The 16,256-nt window shown below is 43.5% G+C and overlaps 2 protein-coding genes across 2 annotated transcripts; both read left to right on the forward strand.

Annotated features, from left to right (window-relative positions):
- Positions 1–5,241: 5,241 nt before the first annotated feature.
- cdkn1a (cyclin dependent kinase inhibitor 1A) lies at positions 5,242–7,727 on the forward strand. The gene is made up of 3 exons (XM_086118928.1): positions 5,242–5,282; positions 5,460–5,907; positions 6,272–7,727. Exons 1-3 carry the CDS (start codon positions 5,280–5,282, stop codon positions 6,325–6,327), a joined length of 507 nt encoding a protein of 168 aa, XP_085975054.1. The 5' UTR covers positions 5,242–5,279; the 3' UTR covers positions 6,328–7,727.
- A 1,600-nt stretch (positions 7,728–9,327) lies between these two features.
- On the forward strand, positions 9,328–15,939 carry tmcc2 (transmembrane and coiled-coil domain family 2). The gene is made up of 5 exons (XM_086118561.1): positions 9,328–9,438; positions 10,292–10,711; positions 11,993–12,612; positions 13,339–13,474; positions 13,790–15,939. The coding sequence occupies exons 1-5, from the start codon at positions 9,436–9,438 to the stop codon at positions 14,087–14,089; spliced, it is 1,479 nt and encodes a 492-aa protein (XP_085974687.1). The 5' UTR covers positions 9,328–9,435; the 3' UTR covers positions 14,090–15,939.
- The last annotated feature ends 317 nt before the right edge of the window (positions 15,940–16,256 follow it).

Consider the following 16,256-nt stretch of genomic DNA (forward strand, 5'->3'; position numbering starts at 1 on the left):
AGTTTGCAGATGTACACACATGCTACGCATAACAGCACAACTTCATTGTGGAGACTCGGCTCGTGCTCTGCTTTGCCATTTTGATGAAATTCCACACTGGTCCCTTTAGTATTGTTTTGAATTCAGTTTAAGTAGACAATTTTAAGCTTCAACATCTATGCAAATAAATCCTCTGTGGTGTGTATGAGTAAACCTGATCAAATCTGTAAATTTTGAAAATGGCTTTCTCCCTTTGATGATGCAATATTAATGGTTCGAACAAATGTGATGTTTGGGGGGTTTCCTAAAATTTAAAAAAAAGTATTTTTGGAGGGATGGGGATTTTTGCCCAACACCAGCGATAAATGACGTAGGCAGCAAACTAAACTGATTTCTTTTGTTGGCCCTTGATTTAAATGTAATCTAATTCTAATTCTTGCTAGTGTGGCAAACGAGATGTAACCCAAAATGTTACCCGTGTCAATCCAACACGCAATAATGCGTATAATAAACATTTGATTGATCATAGTTGTTTATGAATTCATTACAACACTTGGAGGATTTTATATCAGACCCCTAATTTCATTTTTAGTTTCATCATGAAAAGTTTCCCACCCGAGCAGAGCACGCGAGTCACTTAATGAAGAGTTTATTCAATAATGAGAAATTCCTTTTGCTCGGCCGATTCACCCCCTGCCCCCCCACCCCCCCCCCCCCCCCCCCACCACCACCAGCGCTCATCCCACTGTCCAATCGCAAATTTTCGGTCCCACCCCTCGCAATCCCACGGCTGGTATGTTCATGCATACATCCCACGTGAAGTGCCATAACGCAGGCACGCGGAGACGCGGGGACGGCCTCTCCGAATTGCGCGCGTCTTTCCACCGACGTGCAAAGCATTTGGTGGATGGCTCAAACCCGTGTGACGTGGCCGTGGGCCGTGACTCACGGGTCTCCACGGGGGTGGCTCCCACGCTTGAGAAACTCGCGGGAATCCACTCAGTTATGTAGTTAAGGTATATTATCCACCCCCTGTTATGTAACTTCAACACTGGTATATGATGTGATGGCCACGGAACTTGCAGTCCTCAACGTTGGATTTTTATTTTTTTTTACTCCCAAAGTTTTTAGCTGCCAACAGTATGATTACCAATAAGATTAGTTTTATGGTAATGAAAAGTGAAATAGAACAGAACTGTACTTAAAACGTACTCTACTTGAACAATAAAAATGTAAATGAAAAGTATTATGATGTGCTCTACTCGATTTTAATAAAAAGTTGAAACTGTAGGTACAACCTTCATTTAATTGACTTGTATTTCACATTTGAAATGGTTTAAAGTTTGTTTGTTTTTAATTTGTGGATTCTTTAATGAGTATAAGCGGATTAGAAAACGGGTGGCTGAATGGATAGATGGTTTCTTTTATGAACACCTATTGTTTAGTTGAATTTCAAATGGGGTTGAGCAGGAAAACATCCTTGCAATATATCAACGTTAAACAATTTAAATAGCCGTTTTTTTGGCATGTCCCCCCCCCCCCAATGGAATTTTGTCACTGAGTTTGTAAATTCTTTCTTCAATTTGGTGTTCACAATGATCATGAATTTGTAACAAACAAACAAAAAAAAAAGCTTGAAGTATCTCTACGTTACTAAAAGACACTTTCCAATTTTGGTACAAATTTGACCAACAAGCAGAGATTCTGAGTTCTAATTTTGAAAAGATTTAACAAGTTCACACTGTGATTAATTTGCAACCAGTCCACGGTGTAACTTTTCGCACCATATGAGCCGTGATAGGCTCCAACTCACCTACTACCCGAATGAGAATAAGTACTATAGATAAAGGACATTTTTGTATAATCCATCCATCCATTTTCAACACCGCTTATCCTGAACAGGGTCGCGGGAGTTGCTGGAAATTCCAGCTGACTTTAAGTGGAAGCATAAAAACCCTAAGATGGTCGTCAGACAGTCGCAGGGCACACATAGAGACGAAGGACCATTCACACCTCTCCCACACTGCCTGCACACACCGCTGTCCGGCATGTGTATCACTACATCATCAGCGACTAATTTTTGTATAATACAATTAAAAATTACAATGTATTATTATTTTTACATTATTATTTTGCATACATATTTGAATTTTTTCTAAATTCTTTGCCAGGTGCCTGTCCTATCGGTCCATTTAAAAAATCAGATGTGGCTTTTGAGCCAGGCACAGCTCCAGGAATTTCCCATTCCCGGCGCAAAAAAGGGAAACTTGACCAATAGATAAGGGGCCAAGAAAATACATTATTAATATACATATACGGTTCAGGGCGGCCCGGTAGTCCAGTGGTTAGCACGTCTGCTTCACAGTGCAGAGGTACCGGGTTCAATTCCAGCTCCAGCCTCCCTGTGTGGAGTTTGCATGTTCTCCCCGGGCCTGCGTGGGTTTTCTCCGGGTGCTCCGGTTTCCTCCCACATTCCAAAAACATGCATGGCAGGCTGATTGGACGCTCTAAATTGTCCCTAGGTGTGAGTGTGGGCGTGAGTGGTTGTTCGTCTCTGTGTGCCCTGCGATTGGCTGGCAACTGATTCAGGGTGTCCCCGCCTACTGCCCGAAGACGGCTGGGATAGGCTCCAGCACCCCCCGCGACCCTAGTGAGGATCAAGCGGTTCGGAAAATGGATGGATGGATGGATGGATATACGGTTCACAGGTTGGCTGTGTGAGACAGCGTATAAGGTATCATTATTTTGATACTTAATTGGCTGAAACCTTTTTTTTCCAGGAAATCAGATGCCATTGATACTTGCATTTTTAATGTTCATATACTGTCTAATAGAATGAAGGAAAAGGAATTTGGAGTCTGTGTTGCTTTAATGCCTCAACAATCATGTCACACATTGATATGGAGTTGTAAAATCGACTTGTCAACTAGTCGACCAATACGTTCAACCCGTAATTACCATAAACATATTGTTGCGATTCATTTTAAGATAAATAGTTTTACCAAGGACTATGGTGTTTGTGATCTGCAGTGTTACCAGGGAGCAGGTGGAAGAGCAAAGGTGGAGAAGCAGTTTGACCAACATGGTGGTACTACATACGATCACGCAAGCTACATCATGGTGTTTGTACCACACATAAACTCACATCAATGTGCTTCGTTATTACCAATTTGTCTTACGGTTTATTGTGCATGTTAAATTGCTCCATGTACAGCACTTTGTATGCAGCGATGGCTGTTTGAAAGTGCTCTATAAATACAGTTGACTTGACTTTGTTAATTTTCTATTTCACAATGGGAGAAACAATGCGCACCAAATGACCTTACGAGTACGCATAGACACACACGGAGGGCCTCTCCCGTGCTGGAATTTCCTCCAGTCAGGGATCCAAGAATCACGTGTTTACCGGACTCGATTCACGTGCGGGAGCAGATAGGCCACACCCCCTGTACGCGAAACTGTGACCCCCGCCCACCGGGGTTCAAAAAGCCTCTGACTACCACCGGTGTGGGAAAACTTGAGATGCTATCAAAAGCCATCTTCTAACTCTGTAGCTATTCTCGCAAAGTTGAATTTTTTTTCCAAGGCTAAAGCCAAACGATTTCGACTGGCTCAGAACAGGGCTTCAATTGGACCACTCTCGACTGACAATGTAAGTAAAGTGATTTGGTGTGTTTTTCAGTTTGCTATATTAACTTGAAGTTCGTGATATGTTGTCTACTTTAAAAGTTGCCCAATTGGCATAATGGCGAAATTATTTATTTATTTGTGCATGATGGCAAAAGTACGAATGCCTTCCACTGGTTGAGTGACTTAGTAGTACCGGTATACTATACAGCAATTTTGTGTTTGGTTTGTCACAAAAGACTTACTTTCCACTGTTGTTATTCGACGAAGGGAGTGTGTCGAGCAAGTTGACAGCTCATAGCCAGCCGACATGAGTTTTGGACTCACGTGTACCGGCATAGTAACTGGGCGGGCTCGTCCTCTCCCGCCACATCCTTGAATCACTCTTTTTCGGCGACGCCCATCCGATAATCCCCTTGCGTTATTTCCGCTTCAGGGGAAAGCTTATTGGAGGGTACTTATTTAAAATGTACAGTGGTAACACTCTCCCAAAAAATGTCATATTACTCTCAGATTGATGCGGAAAATTATTTAATAAGTAGGTTGTTGTGTTAAAAGTAAATTTGTCAAACGTCAACCCCAGTTAAGAGTTCCATCCACCCTTATACAGTTCTCACTGTCTAAATGCCTCTTTTCGGCCCACATATTCATTCTGCTTCTTTTTATCTTATTCTATTTCTCTACCACAACGATAAACCTGGTGTACAGGAGCAGTTGCATTTGTCTTAAATACTGTACGTTTGGAAAAATCTTGAAAATGGTTGGGTGGGGTAGGTTAGTTTGAGTCCAGTGTGTACAATCCATACATCGGTTTACTGTTTCAGAGTCCGTTTCAACGTGTTTAGTTTAAAACACGTGAGAATGTTCTGGGCTTCAAATGAATGAACCTCAGTTCCTGGAAAAATGCCACAGTGTACCAGTCTGATTTGACTCCGCCGTGTGGCCAAGCTGAATAGTGCAGGTTCTCTCAGTGACTTGAGCGAATTTCCCAAATTCAAATCCCATTACCAAAACATTTTGTTACTCTTCAAGTGCCAATTCTAAGATACTTTTATATTTTTGTCTTATTACATCTCATCAGGGCCGCACAGAGGGAGGTACTTGGTTCGAATCTCCCCGCTCCGGCCTCCCTGCATGTGTGTCTTGTACCTGTGCGGGGTTTCTTTGCCTGTGTTTTACCATTTTAGTTTAACTGAAGTTTCTAAATTGTCCATAGCACCTGCCCAACCCTTCCTGGATGGATGTAATAACTCACGAGATGGAGTACATTCCTTCCTGTGTATGTTTTTAGAGTAAAAAGTACAATGGCAAAATTTCTCCCGTCGTCAAATAGCTTATCATGATCATCATGATAATATTGCTTTATTCGCCCAATTTAACTTGTCCCTACATGTCCCCTAATGTCTAATCTTCACCAGTGGACCATTCCACTCCCTTCAAGGCAGATGGCCTGATAACACCACCTAGTGGTGGCTCTTCTCACCTGCAGTCAAGCAACTTTTGCCTGAGAACTTGCCCTCACATGTCTGAGTGAGATTGTGTCCGGGCATGTACTAGTCACGCTCACGTGGGAGGGTCCAGAAACCTGTGACTCATGTCTGAGCATTATAAATAGATTCCCAGGATCACCAGTCTCAGACGCTCTGTTATACTCACTCAGGAAGCTTACAACAATGGTAAGACACTTAAAAATATATATTTTAAACTCTCAAGGCACAGGTACGAATTTGCTTTGGATTGGATTTAGGAAGCAAAAGTGTTGCTGATGAAGAAGCCACTCGCTGTTTTAAGACAATTGTTTTAATTGCATTGTTAGAGCTGTTAACTTGACAACTTTATGCATGTCTTTTTAGTGCAGAATGATGGCAAACGTCAAATGGATCCTGAGTCCTCTGGGAAAAGGCCCCACACGGCGTAACCTGTTCGGCCCAGTTGACAAGGTGCAGCTGCGGGCAGATTACCAGGCCGCCCTGAGGAAAGACCTGGACGAGGCATCCCAGCGCTGGGGTTTCGACTTCATGTCTGACCAACCTCTGGTTAACGGCGATTTCCAGTGGGAGGGCGTTCCCGGCGCTAAGGTGCCGCTGCTCTACAGATCCTGTGTGCTGGGCAAGGCAACGAGTCAAAGGCCAACACAGGTGACGGTTAGCCCCAAGAGGGTCAGAGCGGCGCCGCTAAAGAACGAGAACGAGAAGGAGAATGTCCCTGAAAACAACTCTGAGAGATGTCCTGTCAATCTGGAGAGAACTCCAAGGAAGAAGGAGAATGCAGGACTCAAGAGGAAACAAACTAATATTACAGGTACATTTTCAATATGTAGCCTTCACTTAGATTATTTAATGTCCACTCGAAACGAATTTAATAAATTACACCAATTCATAGACACTCATGTTCTCACCATCTAATACTACTGCAGAGGTCTGAGGAATTATCTGTGTGCATTATACTGCCCCCAGGTGGCCACGGCATATACCAATTGAAGCATGAAATATGGGAAAAAACATTTTAATACTTTACCTTCTATTTCATGGTGATGACTGTATGTTTCTATAAAGTACAATATTATAGAGTTTTTTTAAAAAAAAGTTGAATCGGCTTGAGTCTTTCTTCTGTTTGAATTGCTGAGATTTGCCTTCTAATTTCCCTCCTCTCTCTTTCTCAACAGACTTCTATCACCCCAAGAGAAGAGTCGTCGATATGCGTCTTAAATCGGGCAAGTGATCTCCCCGACCCCCCCCCCCCCCCAATCTGGGCAGCGTTTCTGGAGGAGTGCCAGTATTCCAACCGATCCTCACAAAAACACTCAGGAATGCCAACTTGGGCACAGACTGCACAGTCGCTCATAGGGAGACAACATAAGGGACCTCAGCCGTTGTGTCTTTAAGGTTAATTTGGGGGGCTGTATTCATTGAAAACATGGGGTGGGGGGTGTTAAGGTATTGAACTGCAGAGATTACGATTAATCTCGGTACCGGTGGATTGATACTCATTTGGATCAAGTGGATGTCCTCAGTGTCGACTGACTTATTCCTTCTGCATTCCGCTCCATTCAAAAGGCAGTTTTTACGTCACTGCCACACGAAATCAGAGAAATGTAGGATGACCATTACTTGAAACACAAGATGCCATCAAGCTTCGCACCAATCTGCCTCGACCAAATCAACTAATGACGAGGATGAAACGTCCTTTGGCTCCTCTTCGCTGGAATCCACATACATGTACATTTTTTTTCTACTTTGTTATTGCTCGTCATGATGATCTTTATTGTTCTGTTTTTGTATTGTTGTTTTCCACCCCGAAAAGCACTTAACTGTGTGTTGTACTTTATATATCCTGTCGAACGATGCAGAACACATGCTTGAAGCGTACTTATGGGCTCTATCCACATTTGCTTTGCTTAGACTAGATGTGACACAAGCGTCACGATGTTATTCCATCTTGTGTTTATAGATGTAAAGCGGCCTAGCCCCCAATGTGTACCAGATAATGTAGTGTGGTACACATTAAGAAATTATTACAGAGTAAAAAAAAAAAATCAGAGTAATCTATTGGAGTAGCTCTCTAAAGTAGCGTTATTGTAAACCCATTGCGGTATTGCACATGCACCTTGTGTACTGGACCCATCCACTATTGAGTGTCTTCTTGGGATGTCCCTCGCTAGTCGACAATCACAAGAGTGTTCTCAACTTAAGTCGGCGTATTATTTACTAAGATCGCATGAAGTGCCAAACCTCTCCCATTGCTCTAATGCATGCAATTCATGACACTAATGGTTGTTCTCCGCCTTGAAAAAAAACAAATGGTATGTCTTCATCGCTCTTCTATTTATGTCCGTGTTATATTGGTGGTTCTGCTGCTAGGGCTAATTTGAATGGGGGGCGGGGGGGGGGGGGGTGTCACGTTAATGCTCACGAACTGACAACTTGGAGATGATGATGATGATGAGCCCGAATGTTGACTGCACTTCCTGTTTATTGACGCTCATGCGCAGGTCCGTCTATACTGTTTTATGTGTAAAGCTATAAATGAAAAAAAAATCTATCCCTTTATTTATTGTACTGCACCTTGTGTTATTTACTTTGTTCAAGGATTACAAATGATAATAAAATGTCTGAATTAAATGTGTGTGCCTGTTGTCATTTTCAATGGCTTTACTCGTTATCCATCCACAAGGTGATTGTGAATGGAACCGAGTGTGAGCCAAAAGAAAAAAAACATTTTGACTCATCGGTGTTTGTGGAAAATAAAAAGAGGCTCCCCCGCCCCATCTTGTGCGGTTGAGTGTGATTAAGAAATCAAATTCAGTTTTAATTAGACTTTGTGTAATCAACTATAATTCTCAAACAAAATGTTTGACTTCTGGACAGGCGTACAACAATTGACAAAGATGAAAATAAAGGGTGTTTTCGCTATTATAGTTTTACAAATGTAAGATGTGGTTTGTAAGTTTTCATTTTGATAAATGCATGTTTGTTTTTATTATTTCATCAGGGGAAATGTTTTTTTTGTTTTATCTTGTTAGTTCTAAACAATAAAAGAGGGTTGATTGAAGAAGAAATAGTTACCCATACATTTCAGGTTCCTCACTCAAAACTAAGTCCTGAGTCGTGGTCTCTTGGGCAACGTAGTACTGAGCATCACCATGGCAACCCCTAACCCCCGATGAATCGTTTTTCTGCTTTTGATGAATCCCAGCATTGACCTGATTTCTGTCAATCCGACTTCTATTTTAAACACAATTTTCAGTGTCATCACGCTTGTGTCCTTGCTTGTCAGCGATGGGGACCTGTTTATCTTAAAAACTGCCTAGTTGGGAATGACACTGTAAGTAACTCACCCGCACAAGTGGGTATAATACTTATTTTATTGGTTTATCATTTAAAAAAAAAAAATTGAACGTCTTAAAATGAGTTTGAACCGTCATTAGGCGAGCTGTAAGCAGATCTAAAATCACTCCCCGGTGAAATTCATGCTAACGATATTGATCTGTATAATGTTGTGCATGACACATAGAATAATCATCTAATTAAACAGAATGTAAAGAATTCAATTGTTTGTGCAACATTATTAATTCATTACGGCTCTTTGCAGTGTGCGTCATATAGGGCAGTGAAATCCGATCATACGGACCAAAATGAGAAACAGTCACCATGACTTTCACTGATTCATGCATCCATCCATCCATCAATCCATAACATTAGTCCTTTTTTTCGCAGCGGATAATCAATCCATGCCTAGCTAACCTGTCCATCGTGCTACCCAATAAAAACAAATTTTCCAACAGTATATCCATTTTAAATCAAGACTTGTACAATTTGGCGATCATGGACCAGATTGTTTGGATTGGGATGCAGCCCCCCCTCCGTCCCTCCACAGGCCCTTCTGTGCTCCCTCTGCCCCTCCCACACCTCTACTCCAACAGCGGCGGCGCTACGCCTGCGCTCAACTCGCTCCCATTCCCACCCCCGCCATCATCTGCTCCTTTGCTCCCACCTCCATTACAGGACAGGACAGGCAGCATTTGCATTTGCACCGAAAAAAAAAGAGGGTATGGGAGGGGAGGAGAGGGAAAGGAGAGAGAGAACAAGATCAGAGCGGCCGAGAGGGAGAACGGAGGCGAGGAGCCTGCGGATGTCGATGGCGTCAACCATGGAGCCGCATAGGACGTACTGAGGTGATCGTCAGCCAGGCGTCGGCTGAGGGTGAAGATAGGTGGAGTGGGGTGGGGTGGGGGGCTCAGGGGGAGGAAGAGGAGGTGAGGAGGAGGAGGTCGGGGGAAGCAGGAGAATGGGCCTGGAACGCAAAGCGCACAAATTGGATTAAAGCAGTATGGTAACGTTTCTCATTTGATTCCTCGTCCTCATCCTCATGTCCTCATCCACCCCCCGTCGTGTCCCGCCGCTGCTGCCGGTCTCGTGTCACTTCCATCGCCTCGCTTGCGCTACGAAAAGATACAGTCAGGTCACAGCGTCATCCTTTTGCTGCATTGTTGTGCCTTCGCAGTCATGCAGCATCGCACATGCAGCGCCAGCTTTCCAGCAGCCCCGCATCCCGCGTTCTCCCACCCGGGGGTCGTCTGTTTTTGTCATCTCCATTACAACATGTTTGTAACCTACTTTCAAAGGGGGGTGTGGGAGAGGAGGCGAGGGGGTAGCGGGCCGTTAGCTAATGGCCCCTGAGAGCCATCAGAGCCATCAGTATCACGCCGCCACGCCAGTCAAATGCTGATAAATCCTCCCACTGACCCGTCCAGAGAAATTAGAGCACGGCATCCGAGATGTTTGGTGTCATGTGTCTCCCTGAGCTCATGTTTGCAGGCTCTGATTACACTGTTTTGACGTCAGGCAAGAGAGGGCAGGCGGGCATTAAAATAGATGCCATCTGCCAGGCCACCCATATACCCGTGTAGGGAATCCCCACTTGGAGCACTCATCACATTATTCGTCACCCAAATTATTCCCAGCAACTGAATGGATGCACTGTGCGTATCCCAGGGGTGTCCAAACTTTTTTTTTTTTCTCAGAGGACAACATACAGAAAAATTGAAGAATACAAGGGCCAAATAGCAATCTGTAATAAGATGGGGCGGGGGCCTGGAATGGATCAAGAACATTCTATTCATTTCAGTAGGGCAAGATGATTCAACATTAGCAGCACTTTCTTTATCTCCTTGTCATCCTTCCAGCTGGACAAGAGCGAGGTGACAACTCTCAGCCTCCCTTCCACCGCCAGCCATGGAGGCTCTGACAGCAACATCAGTGCAGAGGGCGCGGCGGGGTCAGTGTCAGGCGGAGTGGCGGCCGGCGGCGGTGGCGGCGAGGGCACCGCAGGCGGGGCGGGATGCGGTGAGCCCCAGCGAACGCGGGTCGCTCTGGAGCATCTGCAGCAGAAGATCCTGAAGGTGACCGAGCAGATCCGGGTGGAGCAGGAGGCTCGCGATGACAACGTGGCCGAATACTTGAAGCTGGCCCACAACGCCGACAAACAGCAGGCCTCCAGGATCAAGCAGGTGTTTGAGAAGAAGAACCAAAAGTCGGCGCAGACCATCGCACACTTGCACAAAAAGCTCGAGCACTATCACAAGAAGTTAAAGGAGATAGAGCAGGTGAGTCATCATTGCACACATATATCATCAAATGTCAACTCACAGGTCACATTAGGCAAAGCGAAGGAGGTTTATTAACACTTTAAAGCTCCACTAGTTGACTCAAGTATGTACACTGTCAATGTAAACATAAAACAAAAAAAATATTACATGTTGCATTTTGAAAACAACCACACAACTTTGCTTTCAAGTCTGCTAGCTTAATGCTGACACATAATTGAATTGAATTGAATTGAATACAACGTTGCTGAAGTTTTCTGGTACATAAAAATGTAGTAGACATGTTGTCTATCCTCGCGGATATCATTTTCTACTAGGCTTTCTACTCAATTGTGTTCCATATAAATTTGTGAGATATGTATAATGGTGAAGACATGGACATTGTTTCACCGTCTTCATTGTTTATGTCTTGTGACCTGTTGTAACTGTCATATGCTTGTGCAGGAGTTTTTTGCCTAACTCAAATTATCCTCAAAATGAGGGTAGTTCGAGCGTGTTTTTTTTTCTCCCCCTCTCCCTCCCTTGTGGTTTCTTTCTGCCTTCCGGGTTGAGTGAACGCTGGCGCGTTTTGGCTGCCGCTGCTCAACCCGTATTGTTTTGTGTTTTTTGTTATTGTAAAGTGTCCTTGGGTGTTTTGAAAGGCGCTTATAAATAAAGTGTATTATCATTATTATTATTATTATTATTGTCAAATGTGCTGTACGTATGTACGTATAATGGACAACACTATAGATGGGCTAACAGATAGCATCTATTTGAACACGTGCACACACACACAATCACACACACACACACACGCACACGCACACGCACACGCACACGCACACGCACACTCTTTGTCCTTTGCGAAAAATGACTCCCGGTACTACTACTTTAGTCACTGAGACGTTGTGTATATTCGTATATCTCTATTTGTAGTGCCTCCGGTGTTTTTCGGCTTCCTCCTGCATTCCCCAAACACGCATGTTAGGTTCAGGACTGCTTGTCTGTATTGGTCCCGCTATCGACAAGCGACAAGTCCAGGGGGTAGCCCTCATCTTGGCCACAGTCAGCAAGGATTTTAATGAGTAATGAGGCCAAGCATGCATGGATTGGATTGACGGTGGATTAGATTTCAGTTTTACCAAGCATAGTTTTCTTTTTTTAGCTATAACTTATGACAATTCATGTACCGCACAAAATAAGCGCTGTGATATATTTGTGATGTTTTGTGACTGCTATCTACCAAACCCAACTTCCACTTGTACTTCTTCGCAACTGTGATCTTCTGTGTTTATCCAGAATGGACCGGCCCGGCAGCCCAAGGATGTCCTGCGAGACATGCAGCAAGGACTAAAAGACGTGGGTGCCAATGTCCGTGCGGGGATAAGCGGATTCGGCGGAGGCGTCGTGGAAGGGGTCAAAGGCGGAGTGTCGGCCCTGACTCACACCGCCGTAGTCTCCAAGCCCAGAGAGTTTGCCAGTCTCATCAGGAACAAATTCGGCAGCGCGGACAACATCGCCCACCTCAAGGACACGCTGGAGGACGGAGTCGGGGGCCACGCCGACGACACCCCCACGCCCCGCGCCCTCAGCGGAAGCGCCACTCTGGTGTCCAGCCCGAAGTACGGCAGCGACGACGAGTGCTCCAGCGCCACGTCCGGCTCGGCCCCGGGCAGTAATTCGGGCGGGGCAGGTGGAGGTGGAGGCGGCATGTTGGGGCCCACGATGGGGAGTCCCAGGCTGGACGGTCACCACCACCACCACCATCACGTGCACAGCTCATGGGACTCTCTCTTGGAAGGCTTGCAGGAGATCAAAGCTAGCCAGGCGCACATGGAGGACACCATCGAGGACATGAAGGGCCAACTGCAGAGCGACTACTCCTACATGACACAGTGCCTGCAAGAAGAGCGATACAGGTACAGTATATACGCTCAACCCCTCCTTGCCCCCACCCAAAAAGTCTTCCAACCTCACTCCCACGCCATTAAACTCTTGATGGAAAGGGTTCATTTCCGACTGTTTTGGCAAAGCCCACCATTAAAACACCACAGGGAACAAATACTGTATGCCATACTTCCTCAAAGAGCGTCTCGAATAAATGTCATGCGGCACTTAATAATTGAGTGCATCTGCTTGAATTGACTAAAATTACAACACGGGTGGCTCCTTTTTTCAGCCTGGAAAAAAAAAGTACTTTGCTGTAAATAGCTTTTGTACGACTGATCCCACAATGTGCTAAATATACCTATTGTAACACATTTACGATTCAAATATGTCACATTTTTTACTAGTATTTTTTTAATTTGTGAAAAACAATTTAGTGTACCGGTAACTTAAAAATACAAAAAGTACATACAATAACAATAATTTGAAAAAATGTGCATACAGTATATTCAGTGTATGTGATAATGAATTATGATACAAAAGTATTTTTATAGGATGAAAAAAATAAATGCCTTATACCTGAAAAGTCACCATATGTTGAAATATTGTAGGTTCATTTTCTACCAGTTATAGTGTTGTTGTTGTTGTTGTTTTTTAAAAGATAATCTATGTTCTTGTAAAAAAAAATATTGATGTTGTCCTTTGCAATGATATAATTAAAAGATGTATTTTTGGGCTGTTGTATTTCTTGAATTCAGGTATGAACGATTAGAGGAGCAGCTGAGTGACCTGACGGAGCTTCATCAGAACGAAATGAGCAATCTCAAACAAGAATTAGCCAGCATGGAGGAAAAAGTGGCCTATCAGTCCTATGAGAGAGCAAGAGACATTCAGGTAAGGATGGATATGTGGATGATAGCTGAAAGGGTGGATGGATGATCGATGGCTTAATTGATGAATTATGGATGGATTGATAGACGAATACATAAATGGATGGATGAGGGATGGTGGATGGATGATGCTATAAAGTTGGAGTGATGAATTGTTGATAGCTGGATCGATAATGGATGAATAGACAATACAAATGGACAGATGAATCAATGGTGGACCGATGATGATGTCTTTTTAATGAATCTCCCGCGAGTGTAAACGTGTGCGTGCGCTCATCCTTTGTGTGTGTGTTTCCATTATGTTTGCGTGCGCCCGCAGGAGGCGGTGGAGTCGTGCCTGACGCGCATCACCAAGCTGGAGTTGCAGCAGCAACAGCAGCAGGTGGTCCAGCTGGAGGGCGTGGAGAACGCCAACGCCCGCGCGCTGCTGGGGAAACTCATCAACGTCATCCTGGCGCTTATGGCCGTGCTGCTGGTGTTCGTGTCCACGTTGGCCAACTTCATCACGCCGCTGATGAAGACGCGGGCGCGGGTGGGCGCTACCGTTCTGCTCACCGTGCTGCTTTTTGTTTTATGGAAGCACTGGGACTTTGTGGATCCTTGGCTTATGCCCAGCTAAGATGCCCCATTGGAGGAACCGGAGCAGAGTGTCCATCTCGTATTTTTATTTATTTTTTTTAATCCCTTGTGCCCTCCTCAAATGTAACCTTTGGACACCTTTTCTTTGTTTTAAAAAATAAGACAAACATCTTCAGACTTGTTTCAAACTATCAAACACGAGCCGCTGAGAATAGGCTAACTCCTTTTATTTTACAGTTAGGTGTAGAAATGAATAGAAGAAAGGCATTTTATTCAGAGGAAACGGGTCTAAGTTTTGCTCCAATTTGACATATTTTTGGCTTGCCTGCCAGTTCATCTGCAAAAATGTAACTCAATGTTAGATATTATCTTGAATGAAATATTGACACATTTGATGGATGTTTGGACTTAATGGCGGCCATTCGGCAGCAGCCAGAGTGATTTAATAACATTTTCTTTCTCATACGTTCTGCGTCACCCCCATTAATCTAAACACGACGGGCTGATTAATGTTTCATTTTTGCAATATGAATTAAGCAGCAAAATCCACCCTTCTTTGATGTCAGGGGCGGCCATTTTGCCACCTGCTGTCGACTGAAAATGACATCACAGTTGCTCAGGGCTCAGGTAACGACCATTCACGGCTTACCTGTTTTCTGAGTTTGGTCATGTGACATTCGCAAACCGCATTCCCAGTCACATTGGTGAAAGAAACTGGATTTGGAAATTAAAAAAAAAAATACCAAAAAGAATGTTTTCTGGCCACAAGCTGTAACACCGCCAAAATGACCACTAAATAGGAGCGAAACAAGACAAAATGTACAAAAATAACAGAGGAGGGCACAAAGGTTAATTAAGGCCTGCACCAGAATGTGAGCTGCTCTACTTTCCCTTGGAACGACAAAACAAACTACACATGAAAACGTGGACAAAATAACATCTGACCAAGCTTCTACATCGACGACCTTTTTGGTGTGGATGCCCGATCATCGATTTACACTGCTGTCACCAAAAACATCATCTTTTTCTAACGATTCTTTTAAGATGTACGCACTATGAATTAGCAGGACAGGACTCAGGAGGCTGACCTTCACGTTGGACGCTGATTTGTGAGGAAATGTTTTTGGGGTTTTTTTTTTCTTTCCTCTCTCATGAATGTTTATGTGCTCATCATGCATGTCCTCGTGTGGACTGGCACTAGTTGACATTTCAATTGATGACAATATGGATTTCGCTCGATGCCAGATATATGCTCACTGGACACTTTCTTAGGTAGCCCTGCACAATCGCATGAGATCCAATATCTAATACAAGATATACTGTATACACGCACACACACACATATATATTTGTGTGTGTGTGTGTCTATGATTAGACATTTATTTTCACTTTACAAGTTGATACATCCATAGTGAGTTCTTTCTAACTATATGAGAGTGCAGGTTTACCTAATAAAATGTCCATTTGTTAAATCAATGTCATTCCTAGTTTGTTGCTGTTTGCAAGTAGGCTTTTTGGACACATTTCTGGCTGTTTCCCCCTAGCTGCCATTGAACAAAGCCTTTAGCTGGTAAAATGTTTCATCACCCTGTCAAAGATTTCCCCTCCATAGCTGATATCTTTCATTTACACTGTTATAGATCTGCTTTCGTCCACGGTGTCAAATGAGCTGGCATGTCAATTTGTGTCAATGTTTCTAACCAGTTTGCAAAAAAAAAAAAAAAAAAAAAAAAAAATCTACAAATAAATATTTGTTTTATTACGAATTGTGATAAATATACTTCCTCTCCCACCTCCCTCCTGCCGCTGTTTCAATAAAGTTAAGCAAAGCACACATTGAGAGGAAAGGTTCAATAAAAGTAGTAATCCCGGGGGATTACTTACAACTAATCCTTTGTCGTCAGTAGAATCTTTGTCTGGACTAGATTGTATTTCTTCTGAGGGTTCCAATCTTTCAAGAGGAAATAAATAATTAAGAAACTGAATTAAAAGTAGGTCACTGATGAATTTTCGGCCAGTCTTTTCATTCTGGGAAATAATTGCAAATATACATATAAACATAACCTCACTGGCCATCATTTATTTTTGAACAGTACTACATCATATCGAATATATCTCAATTTATTACATGTGAGGATTTAAAATTTTGGTAGACATTTTAGAAAGGATCATGGAAGTTGACATGTTTGAGCTGCTTTTGCGGGCCA

The sequence above is a fragment of the Hippocampus guttulatus genome, chromosome 8 (genome assembly GCF_054856545.1).
Source record: "Hippocampus guttulatus isolate MCC_2025c chromosome 8, RoL_Hgut_1.0, whole genome shotgun sequence".
Taxonomy (NCBI): Eukaryota; Metazoa; Chordata; class Actinopteri; order Syngnathiformes; family Syngnathidae; genus Hippocampus; species Hippocampus guttulatus.

Excerpts from the sequence above, each read along its gene's own strand:
- cdkn1a (XM_086118928.1), top strand. Across the intron at positions 5,908-6,271 it reads GAAACAAACTAATATTACAG|ACTTCTATCACCCCAAGAGA; the intron begins GTACATTTTCAA and ends CTTTCTCAACAG.
- tmcc2 (XM_086118561.1), top strand. Across the intron at positions 12,613-13,338 it reads CTGCAAGAAGAGCGATACAG|GTATGAACGATTAGAGGAGC; the intron begins GTACAGTATATA and ends TCTTGAATTCAG. Across the intron at positions 13,475-13,789 it reads AGAGAGCAAGAGACATTCAG|GAGGCGGTGGAGTCGTGCCT; the intron begins GTAAGGATGGAT and ends GTGCGCCCGCAG.